Source organism: Sitophilus oryzae, unplaced genomic scaffold, assembly GCF_002938485.1.
Source record: "Sitophilus oryzae breed Bouriz unplaced genomic scaffold, Soryzae_2.0 scaffold_806_pilon_pilon, whole genome shotgun sequence".
In the NCBI taxonomy this organism is placed as follows: Eukaryota; Metazoa; Arthropoda; class Insecta; order Coleoptera; family Curculionidae; genus Sitophilus; species Sitophilus oryzae.
This window is the reverse complement of record NW_022147424.1, coordinates 1,133,163-1,159,406: the sequence shown is the minus strand read 5'-3', so window position 1 is coordinate 1,159,406 and position 26,244 is coordinate 1,133,163. Positions and strand designations below refer to the sequence as shown.

Genomic DNA, 26,244 nt, shown 5'->3' with positions numbered 1-26,244 from the left:
TGTCACGGGAATTATAGAGGGGGTCCCAAGGTTTCTGCTTTTATATTCCCCAAAAATGACGAGCTTCGTAAAAAATGGTTGACAGCTATTAAAAGAGATAATTTCACTCCTACTAGTAGTTCTCGGGTAAGAAGTGCATTAAATATGCCTCAAAAAGGCCAAAGGCCAAAGCCTGTTACTCTAGTGAGGATGTAGTTGTGGCTACTGCTTACAGTGCTTACACTTACCTCACTATAAGTAAAATATTGGAAGAATCAAGCTTTTTACATCAAAAAGATCACAGAAAGATATCGACAACATTGACGTTTGAAAATATATGGCCTGGATGTAAGTCTTTTTAAGCCAAAATTGCCCCTTACATATATCAGAATTTATTATTAAATCCATCTTGTTCAGAATATCTAATATTTTATTGAAGAACTATGCAAAAACAGTAATGACGTCTTTACCACAAAGACAATGCCCTATGTAAAGAAAACTAAGCTAAGCGTAACTTTTAGATACTTACGAACCCCCAAAAAAGTATTTAGTTTTTTTTTTCTATATAAAATCTTGAAACACATTTTATATTTTTTAGTTATCCTCACCTATTATAGTTTAAATTTATTCCCATTTGTGTAACGCTGCAAAACATAGAAAAAATATTCCATATTTTTTATCCAAGCCAGTGTAGTTTATGATTCCAAGGGCATTTACCAAGGCTTTTACTAAGACAAGTAACTTCCTATACTGTCCATAATAGTATATATTTATCAAACGTTCAGTAAATTCTTAACTATGGTAGGTAAGTGGTTGCAATTGAATATTTAGTTTATATTGCTATTTTCTGTCATATATTTCTGGTAATTCTTTTTCCGATGATTTTGAACACCCTATATATGCTACCTCAAGTTTGAATATATTAACACTACCTATTTTCTGAGCAGATCTTTTTATAAAAAGTATCCAACTGATGTTTTCATAAAAGTAATAATACAAAAAATTCCATACTTATGTGGGAAATTTTAGACTCCCTGTATATTAAAAAAACAGTAAAATATTACTATTATTATTATTATCTAACCTGACATTTGTGTGAAAAATGTCTTTTTGGAATATACATAAAACAGCGTTTAAAATACACGCCAAATAAAGCACTTCTATCTCCGCCATATTGGAAAAGGTTGCATGGCCTTTAGTGGAGGGGGTGGTGGTTCATACGAATTAAACTAAGTCACGTGATTAAATTTGACCGGCACAGCGATGCCCACTTTGCATATTGTTTTTTAATCAAAATATATTAGGAAACAAAAATAAATTAATTATAAATATAAACAGTTATTATTTACATCAACAAGCCCCATCTCCTTAACAGCACTTAAGGGACATCTTTACTGCCGCTTTTCCGTTCAAAATATTCTAATAAGGTTCCGATAGTATTTTCGCAATGGCTATTAAACTATCTTGTACGCACTTAACACTTCGCACGAAAAGAGATTCTAAAAAGAACAATATGTTCAACTGCAAAGTCTGCCAGTAAAAATGTTTAAGCTTAAAGTATCACAACACAACTCGTTTAAACCAAAAACTCGTAATACAAAACTAAACCGTTAAAACGAACGACAATGTGAGGAAATAAATAAATACATGTGGAAGGTTGAATTTAAAAATCGCGCCCTCGATGACGTCACTAAAAGTTTAATTGGTATCGCTTATACCTACGAAAATTCAGCTTTAGGGAATTTTGTTTCACAAGGCACCTTAATTGCCCTGGACTATATGTGATCATATGAATAACACAAATGATACAATTTTTATAATACGTTTTATTTTTTCAGTATACTTAAACTTACATATTTATACAGATTGTTTCATTCCTAACTTCAATAGTCATTAACTTAGATATTAGCCAAAATATACAAATTTTTAGTATTTTACCCGCTCTATATAGATATATAAATTATAAGACTAAATTAAAAATATCATCTACATACTATAAGTAAGAGAGACTAATTTTAGGCTGCAGAAAAAAAATGTCCTTTTATTTATTCAATAGTAATAATACTGATCTATCTCTTTTTACAAAATAAATATGAAAAAAAATGAACAAGGATATATAAATAGTTATGGCACAAAACCTTCAAGATGTCGTTCACATTTTGAGCAATGTTTTGCGTCAAATCATTTATATATCGCCCTTTCATTTTGTAACAATCACAATTAGTACTGTAAAAATAATTACAAAATATATGTTTATCAAAAATAAATTAATATTTGGAGAAGCAGCCGCTGGGTACTATTGTAAAATAAAATTACTAATATAAGATTCGAATTGTCTGGCAAAAAATATTCATAATTATGTATGCAATGAAATAAACATAAATAAAATTTAAGAAATGGAATGTAACATAGTAAGTATTTTACACAAAAGTTATTCTGCAAGTTGGCAATACTGTCCAGAAGTTACACCCATTTAGCATCGTATAATGTTCTTTAGACTAGAATATTTTATTTAATTTTTGTTCAGCGATCCTTCAACTTAACGGTTTGAATAAAAAGATTAAGGAAGCATATAAAAAAAACTTATGCGCAATGGGGACCAAAAATGGCCGACTTAAATTTCCGGTTTATCAGTGTCGTTCTAATTTTATTCAAAACATGTAAAAATGTGACGTAGGGTAGACTCAATTTATTTTACGTTGTCAATCTTTGAATAAGAAGACTAAGGAAGGAGCATATCAAAAATCTTAGGTACACCGCGATGGGCCTCAAATATGGCCGACTTAAATTCCGGTTTATCAGTGTCGTTCTAATTTTATTTAAAAAAATGTAAAACTATGATGTAGGGTAGACGTGGGGTAGACTCAATAATTTGTTGTTTTATTTTACGTTGTGAATAAATGTTGGTAGTTATTAAAATTGTTATAAAAATATATAATTCTAATAAAAATAGATAAGTTATAATAAGTATTTATTAACACAAACATCCGATACGCTACTGAAGCAGGTAAGTCAAATTAACGTATCTAAATTCTTTGACATCTAATCTTTGACAAGTAATAAATAAAAGCTAAAAATGTAAGAAAAATATATAATTTAGTTAATTTAAGTAAATTTCATAAATAATCGGTTTACTACACGTATGTATATTATATAGTCACTTACTAGCGAAAAGTTGTTCCATTATTTCACTCAATTTTTGCCGAGATCTACCGCACGCTACAAAACCAACTATTTTAGAGTATTTTTCGATAAATCGCGATAGTGTCACTGTTAATTTAAGTTCTGCCACAATTTCCATCTAGATTTACTACCTTTATACAACTATCAGTAGTAGAATAAATAATAAATAACATAAAATAAGCTCCGTAAAGAATGACAAATCCACAAAATTTCAAATCAAATTCAAATGTGTCAAATGAATAGTCAAACAGAACTGTCAAGGATCCCCACCCTAGAGAGCTTTTATGGTGGCTTTTCCGCCCACCATGCATGAATACATGGATAGCATTATGCTCCTTCCTTAGTCTTCTTATTCAAAGTTGTCAATAAACGTTGGTAGTATTTAAAATTGTTATAAAAATATATAATTGTAATAAAAATAGATGAGTTATAGTATTATATAATATCACAAACATCTGAGACGCTACTGAAGCAGGTTAAGTGAAATTGACGTATCTAAATTCTTTGACAAGTAGTAAATAAAAGCAAAAGTGCAAGAAAAAATACACAATTAGTTAATTTTAAGTGAATTTCATAAATGATCGGTTTACTACACGTATGTATATTTACAGGGTTGTTCACCACATACGACACGGAGTATTGTAGCTAAACGATTAGATTTTCACAAATTGTAAGTTTTGGGTTCGTTGAAGGACTATTAGAGGTACAATTTAAAAATAATGTTTTTTTAAGATACAGAGTGTCCCAAATAAGTAAAATATATGTTATCGCTGCCCTGATCGTGATCGTGATCGCGACCGTGATCGCACCAGTATGCGTGTAGCTTATACTCCTTCCTGAATCGTTTTATTCAAAGTTATTAATTGATATAGGGTTATAACTTTATTGACGGACATTGCTCGCTGTCAAAATTTGCGTTTCATAATAAATTGAAGGATAATTGTCATTGTCATTTGATTGAGGTTATATTTTATTGGCGGACATCGATCAAAGTCACAATTAAAATTTGATAGCTTTGTCAATTTTTAATTTGGAATTCAATTTTTTTATCAGTTAAAAATATAAATACGTTTATTACTTACTCTACGCTAAAAAAGAGACTCTGGTAAAACTCTTTTGCCCGTGGATGCCGTATATACAGTAAGTAAACACAATTTAATTGACTTTTTAAATAATACACCCTGTTGCTGATGCTTTGAAAATAGGCGTTTTTTAGACAGTTTAAGAAATACCAGTATATTTAATTATTTTAGACATCTTGAACTTCTAGAGTATTAAAGTGTATTTTATTGTACAGAATCTCAAGTTTATTTTCAAAATAGATAATTAATTAATTCCTAATATTCCTATATAAATTTAATAAAAGCGGAACTCACTCAATTCATAATTTCGGAACGTACTTAAAAATTTCTAAGCCATATGAACTGATCTCAGACACACTCTAAAACGCATAATTGACAAATAATGATGACGTAACGTTGAACAATCACTGAACAGACAGTAGCAAAAAAAAACCCTTTATTGGTATATATTTCGTAGAACTAGTTTATTATATTATGTTCGAGTTTCAATAAAGTTGAATCAACTTAAGACTAGAAGACCTCTAGCGATTAGAAAATGTGTACAGTGAAACATGAAGAAAAAAAAAATTATGAGGTGTTTCTATCAAAGAATGAAGACGAAAAACAGCGATGATGGCTATGAAATGAAGATCGCTGTCGTTTTGTATGTAAAATTATATAGGGAATGTCATCGATCGTCATTTCCAAGCCAACTGGACGCCGTTTTTTTTTCGATCGTACGGTATTAGCATAACGCGTTGTGATTTTTAGGATTTTTGGAGAAGCATAAACGGGTTTAACCAATTTAACAAGAAAATTTTTAATAAAGCATGCAATTTTCAAAATTTGTTAAAGACATACTGTATAAATAAATAAACAATGAGTCAATTCAAAATGTTCCACAGTGTCTGGGCAAGACTAAACCTGACGTAGGCTAAACTTAACACTAATCGAAACTAATTAACAAAATATTTTACAAAATAAAATTACAAATAAATATGCCAAATCAATATATTCTAGATTGTGAAATAATTAATTTAACTTTTACGATTATTGTAATATTATTCCCAGTGATTTGCATATACAGGGTCCGGCAATAGTGCGTCGGGCATCTCTAGCTAAATATTTTCATGAAATATATCTTCGTATATACTTTATATTTGCACATTTCCAAGTTTTTTATTCTAACTTCTATAAGTTGGCTCAAAAAAGTGTGAGTGGATCAGGATGATTTTTTTTTAAATGAAACACCCTGTATATCATTGCATTTTTGGCTTCCTTTCTGATCACTTTACATAATCCCAAGATATGAGTAAATATATTTCGATAATTTCAGAGATATTAATAAATAAAAAAAATATATATTTTTCAACATTCCTAAAAAAAATATTACAAATACAAGAACCTGTCTTAAAATCAAATCTATACTAGGTGTTTACTTTAGATGGTCTATACTTATTCTGCTATAAATATCTTGATCTTAAATCATACAGAGTGTTTCTACGTAAAAATTTGTAAAATATAAAATAATTTTTCTTTCTTCCACTCGCACTTTTTTGAGCCATCCTGTAGAAGGCGAACTATCTTCCTGAAATACCATCCTCGTACATACTTTAAGTTTACGCTTAAAGAAAATTACCAAGTTTTTTTTATTCTATGAGCTACAGATGCCCGACGCACTATTGCCGGACCCTGTATAATTAATATAACTTTCAAAACAAGAAATTGCAAATCAATAATATGGAAAATAATCAGTTGATAGAAGGCTTCAGTTTTAGAAGTTATTATAACTAATTAAATGTTAATAAACTATATTAGACGTTGTTATAGTCTGTGAAACGAATAACTTTGAATTTGACAGTTCCCGCGGGATTTTCTAGTGTTAATTTTATTAGGTTAGCAACTTGCGGCCATGCTGACGCAATGCCGTCTCTAATAGAACAGCCTCGGAGCGAGATTTATGACGTCACGCTAACATAATTATTCCTTATATGGCTGAAATCGTACTCCATAGTCAATGTAGATAGTTTTAGTGTTAAGAATAATAATTTTAAGAAATATGTGGTCAGCTTTTGACAAGTTTATATTAGTTTATTAATTGCAGTAAACATTATGTGGTTTGTGGTGTGAATATTTTATATGTAAATTTTTGGATTATATTCGACACTATTTTTTTATATGACACAACACTGATGAAGGCTATAATGTTAGCCGAAACGTGTTTTTTAAACCAAAAAAAAAAATAATGAAAACCCAAATGAAAACTTAATCAGCGTTTTTTCCGAACCTAAATCCCAAGAAAATCAAAAATTTTACAATAATTATTATTTATCACTATTAGTATACATATATTGAATGTTTTTTGTTAAATTAGATCGATTTTCAAACCCCAAAATTTAAAATATATTTTACATTTTACCCATTATCTTATGTACCTATTCATTATTTGTATATTGTAAAACATTTGCTGCATTTGTATGGTTTATAGTTCATTTGCCAAAATATAATATACCTATTTATTACTATAAATAGGTATATATTATATTTATTAACTGTATATTATGTATATTTCATGTAAACTATATCATTTTTAAAATACAAACCAAAAATACGAGGAATAACAATTATGTTTTCTATGTATTCTACAACATATTTATTAATCCGTATCTAATTAGCGTGACGTCATAAATCTCGCTCCGAGGTTGTTCTATTAGAGACGGCATTAGTCTGTATTTAAAAATGTCAAAAGCTGATGAAATTTTACTTTTGACAATTATGCAATTTCGTGTTGATTTTTGCAAGAAGAGGAAGAACTGTCACTTGTTTTATTATTTTCCTTTTCTATTTCACGAAAGTAAAAAGAGTTACCTATCTGATTCGTTCAGGCACTCAATTTAAAGAATACTTAAAGAATATCAGTAACTTTTTTGACAGAGGGATTTTATATTTGCCATGTTGGTAAAAAATAACGGTCAAAATTCAAAGTTATTCATTTTGTAGACTATCTAACTCCTTTCAAAATAATCAAACAAATATAATACAATTGAAAACTTGTAGTACTTATTGATATCTTTACCGCTAAAGAACATAACCTACCGTCTAGCAAATATTACATTCTCAAAATTTAAAGCAAAATTATTGGTTTCAATTATAATTTACACTTAAAAATTTACGATCATTCGCAATGGATTAAAAAAATACATGGATTAAAATTAATAAAATATCCTAGCAACAGCTTGCGGTATAGTCAGTTGTATCCATAGAGAAAGCCAAATAATTAGGTTATAAAACAATAAACTTTTTATTTCCCAAGGACTATATACAGGGTGGTCCGAACTGTATTCCTTCGGCAGCAATAAATATTCTGCAGATAAAAATAAGTAAAAAAGTTTGTATAAATGTATGTCTCATAAAATGCTTAGTTTGAAAGATACAGAGTGTAGAAGTTTCATTTTTATTTCGATTTTTTCCAAATAATTTCTTAACTAATATCCATGGTACTAAGAAAACAAGGTATGATCGATAGCGGCTCCAATATCGTTAAGTTTGCGCATACCACCTGTGACGTCATACGCCATACGGGAAGAATTAGGACATAACCCCAAAAGTTATGTTTTGACATCGAGCTTGACATTTGAAAAATTATTTTCACATTTTGACACAATCAAATTTCACAGATGACACAATCTGTTTGACAATTTGAAATTGGCGCGCAGAGCTTGCCGACCAATGGTGCCGTTTATCACCTGTGACGTAGTGACCAACCTGCGCAATATCATACCTTGTGCATCATGACTAATATCGATATTTGGATGAAAATTGGTGCTTTGACATGAAAAATTTGATTTTGATGTCAATATGACTCCTACTTGTAGAGGACGCCACCTACATATTTTTTAACTGGTTCGAAGAGTAATAACTTTTTGTCTGTACCTGTATAAAACTACTGAGTTAAAAAGTATATATTTACAACATTTTTTACGTAAAAAAACTCTGGGTAAAAATCGCTAGGTACCAGTAATGATTCTCGAGATACTTGGAATTGAAATCAATACCTGTCATCATTGACATAATTGACTAAATAGTTGTTATATTCTGTGAAACGAATAACTTTGAATTTGACAGTTCCCGCGGGCTTTTCTAGTGTAAATTTTATTAGGTTAGCAACTTGCGGCCATGCTGTTGCAATGCCGTCTCTAATAGAACAGCCTCGGAGCGAGATTTATGACGCCACGCTAATTAGATAGTACTGATTAATTATGTTGTAGAATACATGGAAAACATAATTATTCCTCGTATATGTAATTTTTTGGATTATATTCGACACTATTTTTTTCATATGACACAACACTGATGAAGGCTATAAACGTTAGCTGTAAAGTTTTTTTAAACCAAAAAAAATAATGAAAAACGAAATGAAAACTTAATCAGCGTTTTTCCCGAACCTAAATCCCAAGAAAATCAAAAATTTTAGAATAATTTTACATATAAAATGACAGCGATCTTTATTCATAGCCATCGCTGACGCCTTCTTTTCTATGATATTGTATTATTTGCAAATATTATTTTTTGAACATTGATGCTTGCAAAATATACATATAAATATTGTGAATGCAAATAATAATATATCACTAGTAGATATTGAATGTTTTTTTGTTAAATTAGATCGATTTTCAAACCCCAAAAATTAAAATATATTTTACATTTTACACATTATCTTATGTACCTATTACCTATTCATTATTTGTATATTGTAAAACATTTGCTGCATTTGTATGGTTCACAGTTTATTTGTCAAAATATTTATTACTATAAATAGGTATATATTGTATTTATTAACTTATATTATGTATATTTCATGTAAACTATATCATTTTAAAATACAAACCAAAAATACGAGGAATAATTATGTTTTCCATGTATTCTACAACATATTTATTAATCCGTGGTATCTAACTAGCGTGAAGTCATAAATCTCGCTCCGTGGCTGTTCTATTAGAGGCGGCATTGGTCTAATATTTAGATTATTTTACTTTTGTCAATTATGGCATTTCGCGTTAATTTTTACAAGAGGAAGAACTGTCACTTGTTTTATTATTTTCCTTTTCTATTTCACGAAAGTAAAAAGAGTTACCTATCTGATTCGTGCAGGCACTCATTTTAAAGAATATCAGTAACTTTTTGGATAGAGGGATTTTATATTTGCTATGCTGGTAAAAAATAACGGTCAAAATTCAAAGTTATTCATTTTATAGACTATATTAGAATGAAATCATAAATTTGAAATGATTTTCTGCCAAAAGTTCAACAGAAACTGTTTTATCATAATTTTTTGGAAGAAAAATTTATGATTAATTTAAAAAATTAAAAAGTTTCCAAATTTATCATTTCCGTCAAATAACTATCTACTCAGCATGTTTATTTTTTGTTAATAATTATATGTATTAACTATTTCCATTCTAAATATTTCGAGAACAGTTACTCGTAGCTATTTTTACCAAGAGACATTTTTTATGTGAGAAATCATGGAAATGTATATTTTTTCACTTGTTTATACAGATACAGACAAAAAGTTATTACTCTTCGAAACAGTTAAAACGCATGTAGGTGGCGCTCCCTACAATTAGGTGTCATATTGACATCAAAATCAAATTTCTCATGTCAAAAAAAATTTCATCCAGATATTAGCGTTATTTCAGAAATTATTTGGAAAAAATCGAAATAAAAATGATATTTCTACACCCTGTATCTCCGAAATTAAGCATTTCTGTACATACATTTATACGAACTTTTTCGCTTATTTTTATCTGCAGAATATGCTGCTGAAATTTCCGGAATACAGTTCGGACCACCCTGTATATTCTAAAGGACTGTTCGATCGCGTCAAATCGTTTCTTATGTTACTCAGGGTGCAGTCACACTATCCTAGAAACAGCGTAACGGCCTTGAATCGATTTCCAGCAATTCTATTGGCTGAAAAATTCATCTGTCAAAAATTTCAGCCAATAGAATTACTGGAAATCTATTAAAGGTTCGTTACGCCGATACGCCGTTTCTAGGATAGGTCAAACGAAAACGTCACTGTCACTTGCTGTCACTATCTAAAATCTTCGCGAAATTCAACTAGGTCCCTAGATGACGTCAAAAAACTGACAGTATAGGAAGTATATGAATCGAACTATTCTTGTCATTTCCAACTACGGATGATTTTTTTTTGATTTTCAATTTGACGTAGGTATGATATAATCAAAGGCCAAAATGACAAGGCTCGTAAATTTTGAAGTATAATTAGCGGGAAAAAGTTTGTTAACTTTTTCTATTAATTGATAATTACTACCACTAATTTTAACAAACTTCTACGCTAATTGAAACCAGTAATTTCGAGAATCTGAACGCAGTTTAATAGTTGTTCTATTGTAGCAGATAAGAAGATTTTGAATTCGGTTTACTTTTCATGGCTCTCGCATTTTCTAAAATTCTTCATTTTATGGCAAGATCTTATACCACACTCAATCCACTCCAGTGGCTCGTTCTTCTTGAGCCTCATGTATTTTCATCTTCTTCAACAACGTTGGAAATTTCTAGAATCAAAAGAAAAAAAACATTAAAATCTTAATTCTTGAAAAACAGCTATGTATTTTGTAGAGCACCTAGCGACGAAGAATGCTCAAGAATTTATTTTTGGGGAACGTTGTATCAAAAATAGATATGTATTATGAGTTCAATTTTATTTTATAACTATTTTTTTATTAAAAAATTGGAAATTTTAAAAGTGAAATAACTCGGTTGTTTTGGATTTATTTGAAAAAACGATAAAGAGAAAATATTATGTTTCTTTTATCGAGATTTACCAGCCCTGAAAATATTTGCACTTATGTAAGACTCACCCTGTATAGAAATCAGGGAACTACCCTAATGCAAGGTAAACCAATGCAATGCAAAAGCAAATATTGTTAAGAATAAATAATGAACGAAATTCTCTATATATGAGCAATTCATAGGCGTGCTATTCGTAGTTTAAATAATAATAATGTATGTAAATAACATTACTTAGTTGTACAAGAATTTCCATAATACCTAATCAGTTTAATTTTTTTCAACGTTTTTCCACGTAAATGATACATAATTTTTATAAAAATTAAAAAAATAAGGAGAAAAGTAATAAAAATTTAATAAAATCACGCAGTTTTTCAAGCTCGGTCTACTACCGTTATATAAAAATTAAGATAAGCATGGAAGGATTCTACCATATCTTCCAAAAAGTATAAGTTTAATTTTTAAATTATTTTCATATTCATTAAGTCCAAAATGCTGCTACTTCAGTTCTTTAAAAATTTATTCGTTTTTGGACTGGTATGTTTTGCTTCTAGACCGACGATATTCTAAATATATGGTTATGAATATCATATTTTTTAAATTTAATTCATTATTTCTAAATCTGTTTGGGTAATATTCAATTCCATTTTCAAAATTTCAAACAATAAAGGTTGCTATCTCCAGAACTACAGGGTTGTTCACCACATACGACACGGAGTATTGTAGCTAAACGATTATATTTTTACAAATTTCAAGTTTTGGGTTCGATGAAGGTTTATTATACTTAAACCTTACCGTTTTTGAAATATTTTCAATTTTGGGAAATTGCAGTAAAAATTTTAAGGCTTCATTTCTCCAAGGGTATCAATGTTTTTAATACTAAATATTTACTGAAGTTTACATATTAATCAGTTATTGTGTTGCAATAATAAAAATAATACTACCTTATACAGAGTGTCTAAAAATTTATTTTAAATAATTTCTAGCTTTAAACGCCAATAACTTCTTTAATTTAAATGGGACGCCCTGAATATTTTAGGAGAATCAGATGCACAATTTAATTGTCTATCAAATTGTATTATACCATTTTTTACCTATCCCTTCAAGTTTTCGTAGAAAATGTATTTTCTTATAATTTAGACCCTATTTATCAATATACCCATGGAATATTGACATTTTAGATTGTTTTTAAAGCAACAAATGTACAAAAATGTACAGGCTAGTAATATTATCGTTTTTAGCAAAACGATAATATTACTAGCCCATTTGTATGCAAAAAGAAAACTATTTAAATCTTTATAAAAGAGTATACCATTAATTAAATATAACACCATTATTTCCGCCCATATACTAATTAATTACATACTTAATTGTGTTCATTAATAAATTATTCTAAATAAATGTGGATTTGAGTCAGAAATCAATATAATAATAAGTTATCAAAATTAAAGTCTCTGTTGTTATAAATAAGTATTTATTAAAAAATCATTTTTAAGGTGTTTCTTTTTATCACACTGTCTAATACCCATACAAAATTCAGTTTTTTAGTATTTGGAGCAATTATTATTAATCAACGCAAACAGTCAGTTAATGTAGTTTGAATACTGGAATCATATTAATTGGTCCCCTTTAACAAATATTTAAACATTTTTTTTTTATTTTTTAATAAAATAAACAAATTATATCGACAATTTTAGTATCTGTACTCTTTAAAAATTTGGTACATCTTTAAAAATAATCTAAAATGTCAATATTCCATGGGTATATTGATAAATAAGTTCTAAATTACAAGAAAATGCATTTTCTATGGAAACTTAAAGAGATAGGTAAAAAATGGTATAATATAATTTGATAGACAATTAAATTGTGCATCTGATTCTCGTAAAATATACAAGGTGTTCCGTTTAAATTAAACAAGTTATTGCCGTTTGAAGCTAATAATTATTTAAAATAAATTTTTAGACACTCTGTATAAGGTAGTATTATTTTTATTATTGCAACACAATAACTGATCAATAAATAAACTTCAGTAAATATTTAGTATTAAAAACTTTGATACCCTTGGAGAAATGAAGCCTTAAAATTTTTACTGCAAGGTTTAAGTATAATAAACCTTAATCAAATTTACCTTTATTTTAATCGTAGAAACTAAAAATGTAATAATATACAGGGTGTTTCATTTAAAAAAATACAACTTTGATATTTTTTAATTATTTGGGACACTCTGTATCTTGTAAAATTATTTTTAAATTGTACCTCTAATAGTCCTTCATCGAACCCAAAACTTACAATTTGTAAAAATCTCATCGTTTAGCTACAATACTCCGTGTCGTATGTGGTGAACAACCCTGTATATTTTTATTTCTTATTTCTGCAAGACGAATATCTGCTATCTCCCTATTGTGTCTGAAAAAAATTATGTAACACGAAATATTGAGTCTTACTGTTCCCCAGCAAATAAAATTCTCATCTCTTTATCATATCATACATCTCTCTATCATATACAGGGTGTTTCAAAACAAATGCGAAAAACTTTAGGAGGTGATTCCTTGTTCAAAATAAAGGGTAGTTTGCTTTATAAACGTTGGGTCAAAAGTCAACCATTAGGGAGATATCGCGGTACAAAGATGGCGGAAAAATAATGTTTTTATTTTTTATCTTGAAAACGAAAAGAGATAGACTAATGAAATTTTATGGAAGCATTACTGTTATGAAAACACACTTTCAGGTAATTTTTTTACTTTTTTAAAATAAGTGGAAGGGGTTGAAATAAACTACCCCTATCATTCTTGTTAACGAAATTTAAAGACAAATCTTATCAAACACATGCAAAAAAATTAATTTGGATAGTTTAGTTTGTTTAGAAACTTTTTTATCTCTTGTATTTTTTTTTATAAAACTCACCGATTTGAAATTAAAAAATAAAATGTAAAACATTACATGTCGACTAAAAATATTTTTAGATTAAGAATCTAGTGATAATAATGATAATAATAATCTAGATAATAACGTATTGCCAAAATAAAAATCAAAAATTAATCTCAAATAAAACAATATTAGAAACATCCTAAAAAGTGACAGCGGCCAACTAGATTTTTTCCTAAAAAAATTACAGCTGCCCACTAGATTCTTTAGCTAAAAATGTTTTTTGTCCTGACATGTAATGCTTTACATTTTATTTTTTAATTTCAAATCGGTGAGTTTTATCAAAAAAACACAAGAGATAAAAAAGTTTCTAAATAAACTAAACTATTAAAATTATTTTTTTTTGCATGTCTTTGATAAGATTTTTCTTTAAATTTCATTAACAAGAATGATAGGGGTAGTTTATTTCAACCCCTTCCACTCATTTTAAAAAAGTGAAAAAATTACCAGAAAGTGTTTTTGCATAACAGTAATACTTCCGTAAAATTTCATTAGTCTATCTCTTTTCGTTTTCAAGATAAAAATAAAAACATTATTTTTTCGCCATCTTTGTACCGCAATATCTCCCTAATGGTTGACTTTTGACCCAACGTTTATAAAGCAAACTACCCTTTATTTTGAACAAGGAATCACCCCCTGAAGTTTTTCGCATTTGTTTTGAAACACCCTGTATAACGCAAGACTTTAACAGCCTATAGCTACGAAACAAAGCAGAATCCAACCTATGTTGATATGAAAAATAAATCTTATTTTTACGTGAGGAATCTCCCCACCAGAGATGGCACATGTTTTTTGAAACGCCCTGTATAAATATATAATAATACATACCGTTATTTCACTTGACTTGTTTTATTGTAGGTCTTAATAATAGGCACTAGAACCGATCTACTAGATTCCACTTTTTGTAACTTGGAAAAGGTTTTTAGGGTTTTAACAGCTTTTGCGGTCCTTGCAGGGTTCATCTCAGCTTCTGAAATAATCAAAAAGAAAATAAAAAAATATTAGAAATATGTACGTGTTTGAAAATAAAGGCACTTACCTATCGTACGTTTCTTAGTTTTTCCAAATATTAAATTTTTGATTTCAAAAGGTATCTCGTCTAATTCATACATTGCATCGTGGGGACTGGTACCGAAGAAATTCTTTATTTTCGGATCCGCCCTGTTATTTAGTAAAAACCGAACGATTTCCTCTGCAAACAAAAAAAAATATTTTAGTTTATAATAAGTAAACTGACAAATAATAAAAAAAAATCCCACGTGTGTTTATGCATCAGTGTCAAAAACCACAATATTTATTCAAGTTTATCCAGCAAAATGTATGTAAAGTATAAAAACGATATAAAATATGTATAAAACTAAAATTTGATATATGGGCATTAGGGTTTGCGGAACCGGGAATTTCTGTAGCGGGATTCCCCGTTTTTTTTCGTGCTGACTAATTTTTGTTCAATGGTGGGGCACAGTTCATCAATCAGAAAGCAAGAGATGGTTTTTCAAATTAAAATGGATAAAAAATTGAGATTTTTAATGAAAATAATATCAAATTATTCAGTAATCAGTCATGAAAAAATTAACATAAACACAAGTAAAGAAAAAATATAGGTAACCTAAATTTTACATCAAACAACATAAAATTTGATAAAAAATATTGAATTAGAAATGCAAATATCTATTAAAACATAACAAAATAAATATTATAGGAACTTCAAAAGAGAAAAGAAGCAAGAACAATTAGATATAGCAAAATAAACACTAAATCACCACAATACACCAAAACACTTTTACTTTTACACTGGACGCGCGTTTCGCTAACCATGTTAGCATCATCAGCAGATGATTATAAACTAAAATACAATCTACAGTTGGAGCGTTTATATACTCGCTCAGTGGGCACATAGTGGGCGTGGCAATATCTAGCCAACCGAGTCAGAACCCACCGAGCGTAACAGTTAGAAGTATAATCATCTGCTGATGATGCTAACATGGTTAGCGAAACGCGCGTCGAGTGTAAAAGTAAAAGTGTTTTGGTGTATTGTGGTGATTTAGTGTTTATTTTGCTGTGTAACATCAAAGGCTCCAACCCTCAACTGTAATCTTCGATGGCTTCACGGTCAACGGAACTGAATCTTTATCGTAAGTTTAGTACTAAGATTAGGTTATTAGGAGCAGATATTTGGTTTCTTAAATCATGCAAAGCCAATCCAGTTTATCCTAGTTTTATTAAAGTTGATATTCCAAAAAGTAACGTTAGTGATAAGGTAGAGAAAATTGCAAAACAAAAATGGCTTGATTTAGAAATCAAATTTCTGTATAGTAAACGAAGTATGCTTGAAATTGAAGCATATGGACTTTACAAAAAACTTACTTATAAGCTAACTAATGTAGAGTATGAATGTTGGTGTCTCTTTTAGAGGAATATGTCTGTGGTTATCAATTCAAAATTTGTCAAAAAGAAAATGTCCATTTTGAATAATAAGTTTAAAAAATTAAAAAGCTCTAAAAACAAACATGTTTTCCAGAGAGACATAAACATAGTACAGTACGTCTGTCCGTTCTGTAGCTACGGGGTATCAGTGAGAGGGGAAACGATATCCCCTTGAAGTTTTTCGTAAAAAATTAGACGACGCGTCCCATCAATAAAAATTCGACAAATTTGCAAATGGCCAATAAAATGAGTGGGCGGAGCGATTTGCGGTGACGTACTCGTCAAGTCGACGTATAAAATATATTGCTGTTTATTTAAATGTTTTTTGTCCGCATTCCTTTTATAGACACAGATCCAGCAAATATACTGTAGAGAATCTTTCTTCGCAGACTTTTGATAAACAAGAGCTCAGTTTATTAAACAAAGGTTTAAAGTTTGCATTGCCCAACTCTGGTAGCGCTTTGGAGGAAATCGTCGTGGGTGTTGAAACTGCTATTCAGCACTTACCCAAGGCTTCTAAAGTTATTTACAAGAGAGGCTTGTAGAAATCAGTTATCAAAAAATATCGTTTCAAGTAAATCATTAAAATCTAACAATGAGCACAAGATTGTCAAGAGTTTGCAAAACAAAGATTGTTTCTACCTAAAAGCTGATAAGGGAAATAAAGTTGTTATATTGGATAAAAAAAAAACTATTACGATAAGGTTAAAAACTTAATCGATAGGGGTCCTTACATAAATTTGAAAAAGAATCCTTTGTCTAAGATGGTAACAGATGTTAAAAAAACTTTAAAAGAATGCAACAACCTTATTGATTTTTCTTTAAAGAGAAAATTGCAAGTATCCAATCCCTCATTACCAAAATTCTATGCGTTGCCAAAAATTCATAAACCGGCTGTAGGTTCTCCGACTTATAATTTGGCAAAATGGTTATCAAGGGAGTTCGAAAATTTACCTAATCATGAACCTTCTTTCTCAGTTAAAAATAATATTGAATTCATTAATAAAATTAAAAATATAACATTGCGTGAAGGTGAAATTTTGGTCTCCTTTGATGTATCTTCGTTGTTCCCAAGTGTTCCAATTCCACATACTTTGGGCTACTTGAAGGAATTACTGAACGCAATTGGTCTCGACAACAAAACTGTGATTGAATATATTGAGCTTACATCGGTATGTATGAAACAAAATTGTTTTCAATTTAATAACAACTTTTTTGAACAGCGGGAAGGTACAGCAATGGGTAATCCATTGTTTCCATTTTTGGCTAATTTATTCATGAGCAGGTTTGAAGTGGAAGCTAAGAATCAGTTTGAGTATTTTCCAAGAGTATGGTTTAGGTATGTGGATGATATTTTTGCTGTTTTTGACACACATTCAGACACCATAGATAATTTTATTTCTAAATTAAATAATCGTTTTCCTTCCATTAAATTTACACATGAAATTGAGAACAACGACAGATTACCATTTCTAGATGTATTAGTTATTAGAAATACTAATAATTGCCTGGAATTTGATATCTATAGAAAAAATACCACTACACGCAGATATATTCCTAATGAATTTTTTTTACCCAGTAGCGTATTTCAATATGATCTTATCATTTATCACTGTATAATAACTTTGTTGTGGCAGAAAAATATACCAGTTAGTTTCAAAATATTATTTTTTTTTCAAACGTCACAAAAGTATTAATTTTTGCGACGTGATTGACAATATAAAAAAGTCATTTTAACGCCTAGGCATAAAAGTAAAGCACTTTACGCCTAAGCATAAAAGTATGAAAATATATTATTAAAATGACATAAGTCTCAAATTCAACGAGCCGTAACCATAGTTTCTCGATATATAATTACTCATGGTACAAAGAAAACTTGAAAACAAGGTATGGTCGATAGGGTCTCCAATTTCGTTCAGTTTGCGCATATCGCCTGTGACGTCATATGCCATACAACAAAATATCCGTATTGTTCAATTGCCACTAATAAAAAAAGACCTAAAATAGGGAAGAATTAAATAACCCCTAAAGTTATGTAAAATCATCGAGCTGGACATTTGAAAAGTTATGACACATTATACACATTTATTATGTGTCAAATTGACGCGTGGAGCTTGCCGACCAATATTGCCGTTTATCACCTGTGACGTGGTGACCAACCTGCGCAATATCATACCTTGTTTTTTTGTATCATGATAATTACTTACAAGGTATGAGTTTTAAATATTTTTATATTATTTGGAACGTTTGAAATTGTTTAAAACATTATTTGTGGCGTTTGAAAAAATAGCATGTTCTATTCGGAGTAAAAATGACTTTTGTGAAAAGTGTCATTTTTACTCCTAATAAAACAATATACTAGAAAGTTTTATGGTTTAACGGGCTTTGTGAGTTAAAACATAATGATATTTTCAGTTTTTATAATTCTTGATCGAAAATAAACGGCGTCAGCGATGGCTATGAAATGAAGATCGCTGTCATTTTATATGTAAATTTATGTGGGAAATATCGTCGACCGTCGGAAATGTCGTCGATCGTCATTTCCCTGCCAACTGGACGCCGTTTTTTTTCATATGGTACAAAGTTAAAGCAAATTTGACTCTGACCATGTTTTACGCTAAGAAAGATTTATTTCGTGTAATAAAGATTTAAATGGTGTATTAAGTACATAATATTTATTTAAATGTCAAATAATATTATTGAAACAAGTGCCAAGTTGTATTTTTAATTAAGAAAAAAATTAATCAAGAATGTATAAACGTTTTGTTTTCAAAAAAAAATTATCTTAAAAACGTAAAACCTCAATTTAGAATAAAACGATCGAAGAATGAAATAAAATTTTATAGCCCTGGGTCAAATCGAAATAAAGTAAGTGTATGTAACTTTTTTTAAGTATTAATAATTACCAGTAATTAGCATTAATGTACCAACATATTGAAAATTGTTATTTCTTTGTTAAATACGGTTTAGAATCCTTAAAATAACAGTAAAAATAATCGAAAATCAACAATGAAATAATAGTTTTGTTTAAATTTCTTAATCAGCTGAGCCCTATTATAGTTCGCAAAAATCCCAGCTATATTATTACATTACTCTGAGGGAAATACCGCAAATAATCGATATTTTTGACTCCGCCCCTAATCACATGCTTCATTCTTTTAAAGCTTTACGATTTGTTCACCAGAGGCAGCACATTTTGTCGAGAGGTTGACCAACTTTAAGAATATATAAACAAGGTTATTACCGAGCCCCGAAAGTACCGAAAGAACCGGGAATTAATAATTTCGAGTCCCGGTTAACAACCGGGAATTCCCTTTCAGTACTGGGATTTCCCGGTTCTGACCCCAGTGGGCATAGCTTACCACTGTGCGCTTCGGATGCATGAAACAGTGCTGTGCGTCCTGACGTCTGATCTCTTAGGTTGACTTCCGCTCTGTGATTGACGAACAGATAAACGCCCTCTGTCCAACTGGCCAAGCAACAAATCATCAACGGTGTCAATCCTAAAAGAATTTCGAATAAGTACCGTATGATCAAAAAAAAACGGCGTCCGGTTGGCTGGGAAATGACGATCGATGACATTTTCCATATAAATTAACATATAAAATGACAGCGATCTTCATTTCACAGACAACGCTAACGCCGTTTTTTCTCGATCATACAGTATTCACATATGGCTGGTTCACACTATGTATATACCGGGTGCGTCTCGAAAAAGGGTCACCACTATAACTTTTTTATTTTTTCTAATAAAAAAAACGAGATTTGGTATGTTAGTATGTATATGAAATAAATTAGGATTGATTGACGTATTCAATTGTTTTTTATCACTTCGTGTTTCACCGGAAATGACTACAACTTTTGATTTTTAATGGCACCCTCGGTATAATTTTACTTTATTCGATGTAAAATGACACTCTGAATAGAATGACATATCAATGTATCAACTTTTGACATTTTCGTTTAAAAACAAATCGTGTTTTAAATTTCAATCAAGAGCTGTGTTAAAAACATTAATTTTTAATCAAGGAGCCTTGGAAAAATAGATTTGATGGTCTAATGTTTTTCGTGTCTTGTCCTGGCCGGTTAAAAGATGCCCAAATCGTAGTTTTAATCATATCTCAATTTTTCCAAGGAACAAGGGTGACTCATTAGCATATTTAGGAAAAGCATTTTTTTACGAATAATTTGATACCACACACTTGGTATTTCGAGTAAAACTGTCGTTATGAACCGCATGTTGCAATTTTAAATAAACCGTATGCGAAAATGTCAAAAGTTGACATATGATATGTCATTCTATTCAGAGTGTCATTTTATATCGAATTAAGTAGAAATATATCGAGGGTGCCATTGAAAAATCAAAAGTTTTAGTCATTTCCGGTGAAACAGGGAGTGACCAAAAACAACTGAATACGTCAATCTATCCTAATTTATGTCATACACGAATATACAAAATCTCGTTTTTTTATCTGAACAAATAAAAAAGTTATAGGGGTGAGCCACTTTTGAGACGCACCCGTTATATACCATCCTGGACAGTTCATCTGCGTGGTCTGTATTTTAATGCATGCGACAGAGATAAATAAATATAAATGACCGGTTGACAGACAGAGGAAAAATAAAAACCTACATACAGTGTTGCCGGTTTTTAACGTGTGTACCCAAGCAGCATTTGGACGTCGGGACAACGTTGTGTCACGTGACCAAACGTCGGGGCGCAACGTCGGCACAACCTCGTGCCAACCCTAGTCTGCACTAGTTTGGAGAATAATTTTTGGGTCGAAACGACGTTGGATACCGACGTTGGCTAGAAGCCTAATTTAGTACAAACTGCAACGTTGTTTAAAATCCTAATTCACAGAAATACAAAACTAATATGGCGTCTAAGTCGCGTTTTATATTAAATTGGGATAATTATAGTAAAAATATTATTTTTACGATTTAGTTAGAGACATATGTCAGATGGCAGTGAAGGAAAACAAAAGAAAAGTATTTAAGTGTGGAGGATGTTTGAAGATCATAATTAGTGAAACGCTTTAACCGACTCTGTAACTCGATACCCAAGGCAAAAAAGTTAAACGCCAACAACTTTATTGATAAATGTATTGTTTCTACTTTGAAAAATACTAATGGGCCTTAAAATTAAAGAAGTTTTAAAAATTTTCTTGAATTTTTTTTTAGTAAAATGAAAATAATTTATTCGCAGTCGAAAAAATTGTTTCCGCGTGTTTTTTAGGGTCAAATATTTCAAGTTAATGGATTCAAAAAGCAGGAATTGCTATTTTAGGAACGAAATATTTTCTTATTTAACAACATGGCGGTTTTCACTTTGTTGTTTTGGAGATTAAGATGGAGTAGTTCGAGTAGTCGCATACTGGACTAATAAAGTCGCAGTTCGGCCTTAACAGGTAGTATACTAGTCGCAAGATTGCCTAATTTAGTCATCCTAGAATCTAGCTTGTGCCGCCCTCTATAATCTAAATAAACGAGGGAGTGGATAAACTATCGGTAATATATGTCGATATATATTTAAATTTAGTTTTTTATGTACCTTTCTTATGTCCCATTTTAATTAAGTTTTTTTTATAAAAACAAAAACAGCACTGAACTGTCTGACTGAACAGAACAATGAAGTGAAAATTTAAGATTTAAGGTTATGGTTCAATACAGTTGCAAAAAGGTAGTGACTCGACGTCCTACCAACGTAAGAATAAGGAAATCTAAACAACGTTGGAATTAGTAAAACAGACGACGTTTGCATAACGTTGGAATAGGTCCTGAAACTGACGTCGGAAAACTTTATATTGTCCAACGTTGTAACTACGTTGTCCGAATCACCTAAAGATCACTTAAGCAAAAAGGTTACAAGACAACGTTTATTCGACGTCGCAGAAGCTTCCTACTTTGCTGTAGTACTAGTCCAACGTCGGCACAACGTTATAAAAACGTTTAAATTTATTTTAATACCCAAGGTAGGGAGCTAACTATTTTTTGTAACTAATCCAACGTTGTGATTAGTAAACATGTGGTCGCAAGTCGTGAAAATGCTACTTGGGTAGGAAAATGCGGTAGAAAAAAAAACAATTTTAAAAACCTTGACATATACTACTGAAATGAAGATAATATTATCTAAGCTAAATATAATCTATTACAGCTGTAGTAAAATAAGTAACTAATTGTGAAAAATACGGTTCCAACCCTAGATGCAACATTTTTCGTAAACGCCTACTTGTGCGGTTTGAATTTTGATGCGAAATCCGGCAATACCGCGTAGAAGAAATGTATCAACCCAACTTTTATCTCTTTTCAATACATTTAATTTTTAATTTAAGCTGTCTACGTCGCTGTCTTACACGTTAAAATCCAGGCCACGCAATTCCGATGACCAGATCGGTATATTCACACTATACGAAGGAAGATATTACCGTCAAAATTAAAACTGTCGATTAGGGGACGATTGTTAACCGAACTAAATACAGGATGGGACAGAATGACTTTTAAAATTTGGTGGCGACCAAATCTGGCACCCATGTGTAAAATGGTGTTTCCTTCTCCATCCGCTTCACCAACATCGGCTCCGAAGTTAAGCAGAACGTCGACAATCTCGGGCGAAGAATTGTGAATGACAGCTAATTGAAGAGGCGTCTGAAATGGATAATAAAAACTTATTATTATTACTCCTATACAGGGTTCGGCAATAGTGCGTCGGATATCTGTAGCTCCTAGAATAAAATACTTAGGTAGACATACGGTATAATTTTTCAATTCGTTGGGTGATTTTTACAAATTTTCAGTAAAATTCAGATAATCACTTCATTTTGTTGTGTTTTTAAAACAAATTTAAAATAAATGCAAATATTTCGAGATTTATCTTTATTTGTATTGTTCTTTTTGACAATAGCTACACTTAAAGTTTTATCTAAACAATTTTAACTGTACTGTTAACGGACTTAGGTTTATATTTTCATTATTATATTGTATCTCGTTGACGATATTTTTTTATCTATATTATTTATTTTTATTATTATGGTATTAACAGAAATAAAATAATCTCGTAAGGACTTTGTAGAAATCTTAACTATAAGTAAACCCAGAAATGTTGTTCCGTTTCATATTCGCAGTTTTTCTTGGAATTTATTCTTCCTCATTTCACAACATTTTCTTATTTTTCAGAATTAATAATTCTACAAAATATATTTTTTTTAAATTAAAACGCTTTATTGTACCGGGTGTCCCACTAAGAATAGCTCTCGGCTGTATCTCGGAAACTATTAGCCGTAGGGTTTACGGAAAAAAATATTTGTAACTAAAGGGGCTATGAGAAATTGCTGGAAATTATTGTCAAGTTTGTAGAACAACCGCTAGGGGGCGCAACTGCAACAAAAAATATGAAAATGGAGTTTTTACACAATTTTGCCTAGATAAGGTGTACTATAAGTAATAGCTTCATAATCTTCAGTAAATTTTGAATATTTTTTGTTAGAGCCATTTTCCCCTATCTACCAAAATAAAGTGGTGGGGGAAGGTTAGATCTGTTTTTATTTAAATATTAATAACTCTGGACTGGATGATCGGAATCCAACAAACGAGGGCTCGTTTAAAAGAGCGTTTCTTACTCTATATTGTACCATATAAACAATAATAATAAGCTTTTGAACCTAGACGCTAGGAGGCGTTGTCTTACAATTTAACAAACATTGTGCGTTTTTTCAAAAAAAAATAAATAAATGCAATAGTACAGTAGAACCCCGATTATCCGAGTCGCAATTATCAGAGCTCTGGATTAACCGATGCAATCTAAAGACCCTGATTATCCGAGGTCGCGCGTCTATGCTCTGTAATGTATATGTATATTTACATATTTCCGTTTAAAATCGTTGGGACCGACGGGAAATCCCCTTGGCCGGTGTGAGTGGTTCCCCTTATTTATATTTTTGGACTCTTTCAGCATGTAAATTTGAGTGAATGCAGTTCGTTATTGCGTTCACTAGGGAGAAGTAGTATACGTATGTACTCGCATGATTTATCTGGGTGGAGTTCTAGTGAAGTGTATACCAACTGCTTTGTTTAAATTTTCAGGAACAGAATTTTTGGAACAGAAACAGCACTAAAATAGCACTCTTCGTCTTCAAGAAGAAAATTAATGAAAAAAGGCGACTATGAAAAAGATAACGAAGCTTACGTGGTTTACTCATTAAAGATCAAAAGGTGTGCCTCTGTCAGGTCCCATTTTGCAGCAGAAAGCAATAATGATTAGTAAACAATTTCCAGAGACAGATAGGTTTACCGGCAGTTCTGGATGGCTTGACCGCTGGAAAAAACGGTACGGTGTACGACAACTGACTATATATGGAGAAAAACTTTCTGCTGATGTGTCATCAATTGAAAAATTTAAACAGGACTTTAAAAAGCTAATCAAATATTGTAGGTATACATGTGATCAAATTTATAACTGTGACGAAAGTGGTTTGAATTATAAAATGCTTCCATCAAAAACATTGGCATCTCGACAGGAAAAATCAGCTCCTGGGCACAAAAGAAGTAAGGAAAGATTAACCATAATGACATGTTCCAATGCATCTGATAATCACAAAATTCCACTTATGGTGATTGGCAAGTCTGCACATCCAAGAGCGTTAAAAGTCATCTCACCCAAAGCCCTACCAGTTTATTACAAAAGTCAGAAGAGTGCATGGATGGATGCGACGTTATTTACTAACTGGTTTAAAGAAGAGTTCGTGCCATCTGTGACTAAATTTTTGAAGAGAACCAGCCTCCCTATTAAAGCAATTTTGTTGGGGGGGACAATGCCCCCTCTCACCCTGGAGGACTCCACGTGGGCGAAATTGTAAATTTCTTTCCTCCAAATGTAACCAGTATAATGCAACCAATGGACCAGGGCGTCCTCGAAAAGATAAAAAAAAATATAGGCGTTTATATCTTGAACATCTACTAGAATGCACAGAAAAAAAAGAGGATATTATCACTGGGATAAGAAAGATTACACTAAAAAATGTTATTTACTGGGTAAGCCAAGCTTGGGATTCTGTACGCGGTTCCACTATTCAAAAATCTTGGTCGAAAGTTATTGATATTGAGGACTATAATGACAGTGAAGATGATATTCCATTAAATGAATTGGCTTTGAAATGGAAAAGCCGCGGAGAAATGTCCTGTACAAATTTAAACGAGAGAGGAGAAGAAGAAAGTTTATTAGAATTAATGCAAAACTTGAAAGGTTGCAAAAATGTGACAAGACAAGACGTTGATGAATGGGTTACAGCAGATGATTTAGAAGAAGAAATGAACATTGAAGAAATAGCGAATGCGTTTCTCAGCGAACGTCTTTCTTCGAAAAATCAGATGACGATAACTATGACGAAGAGGTGGATGAACAGCCTTAAGCCACTAAGATTACCCATCAAGGTTTTGCTTCTCTGGAAACAGCTCTGAAGTATATCGAACAACAATCAGAGGCAACCCCAACAGATTTGCTTCTTCTTAACAGATGGAGAAACATGGCAGCGAGAAAAAGAAGATGCAATATGAAACAGCAGCGCATAGATACTTATTTCACTGTTTTATAATGTAGATTGTATCTACATATGTAGGTACTTATGTATTTACATGTTAAAAATGTTAATAAACCGTTTAAAGTATGTATTGGTGCTTATTTTTTAATAAATCCGGATTATCCGAGTTTTCGGTTATCCGAGGAGGATGTCCCCCACGTTACCTCGGATAACCGGGGTTTTACTGTATATGTAATTTTAGCTGATAGTAAAGCTTAAAAACTCTGCGAAAACCGCATCTTGATATCTTCTTTCAAACCGAAGATATTAGCAAAATT

The 26,244-nt window shown here is 30.9% G+C and overlaps 1 protein-coding gene across 1 annotated transcript in view; it reads right to left on the bottom strand.

The window, feature by feature from the left end:
• Positions 1-10,031: 10,031 nt before the first annotated feature.
• The window catches only part of LOC115888661, a 53,920-nt gene continuing 37,707 nt past the window's right edge, over positions 10,032-26,244 (bottom strand). Inside the window, exons 4-8 of the mRNA XM_030908441.1 lie at positions 22,820-23,039; positions 19,754-19,894; positions 15,004-15,156; positions 14,793-14,934; positions 10,032-10,804 (exon numbers count right to left, since the gene is read on the bottom strand). Of these exons, the coding sequence (XP_030764301.1) occupies positions 14,795-14,934; positions 15,004-15,156; positions 19,754-19,894; positions 22,820-23,039 (654 nt within the window). The 3' untranslated portion in view covers positions 10,032-10,804; positions 14,793-14,794. The remainder of the gene's footprint in view (positions 10,805-14,792; positions 14,935-15,003; positions 15,157-19,753; positions 19,895-22,819; positions 23,040-26,244) is intronic.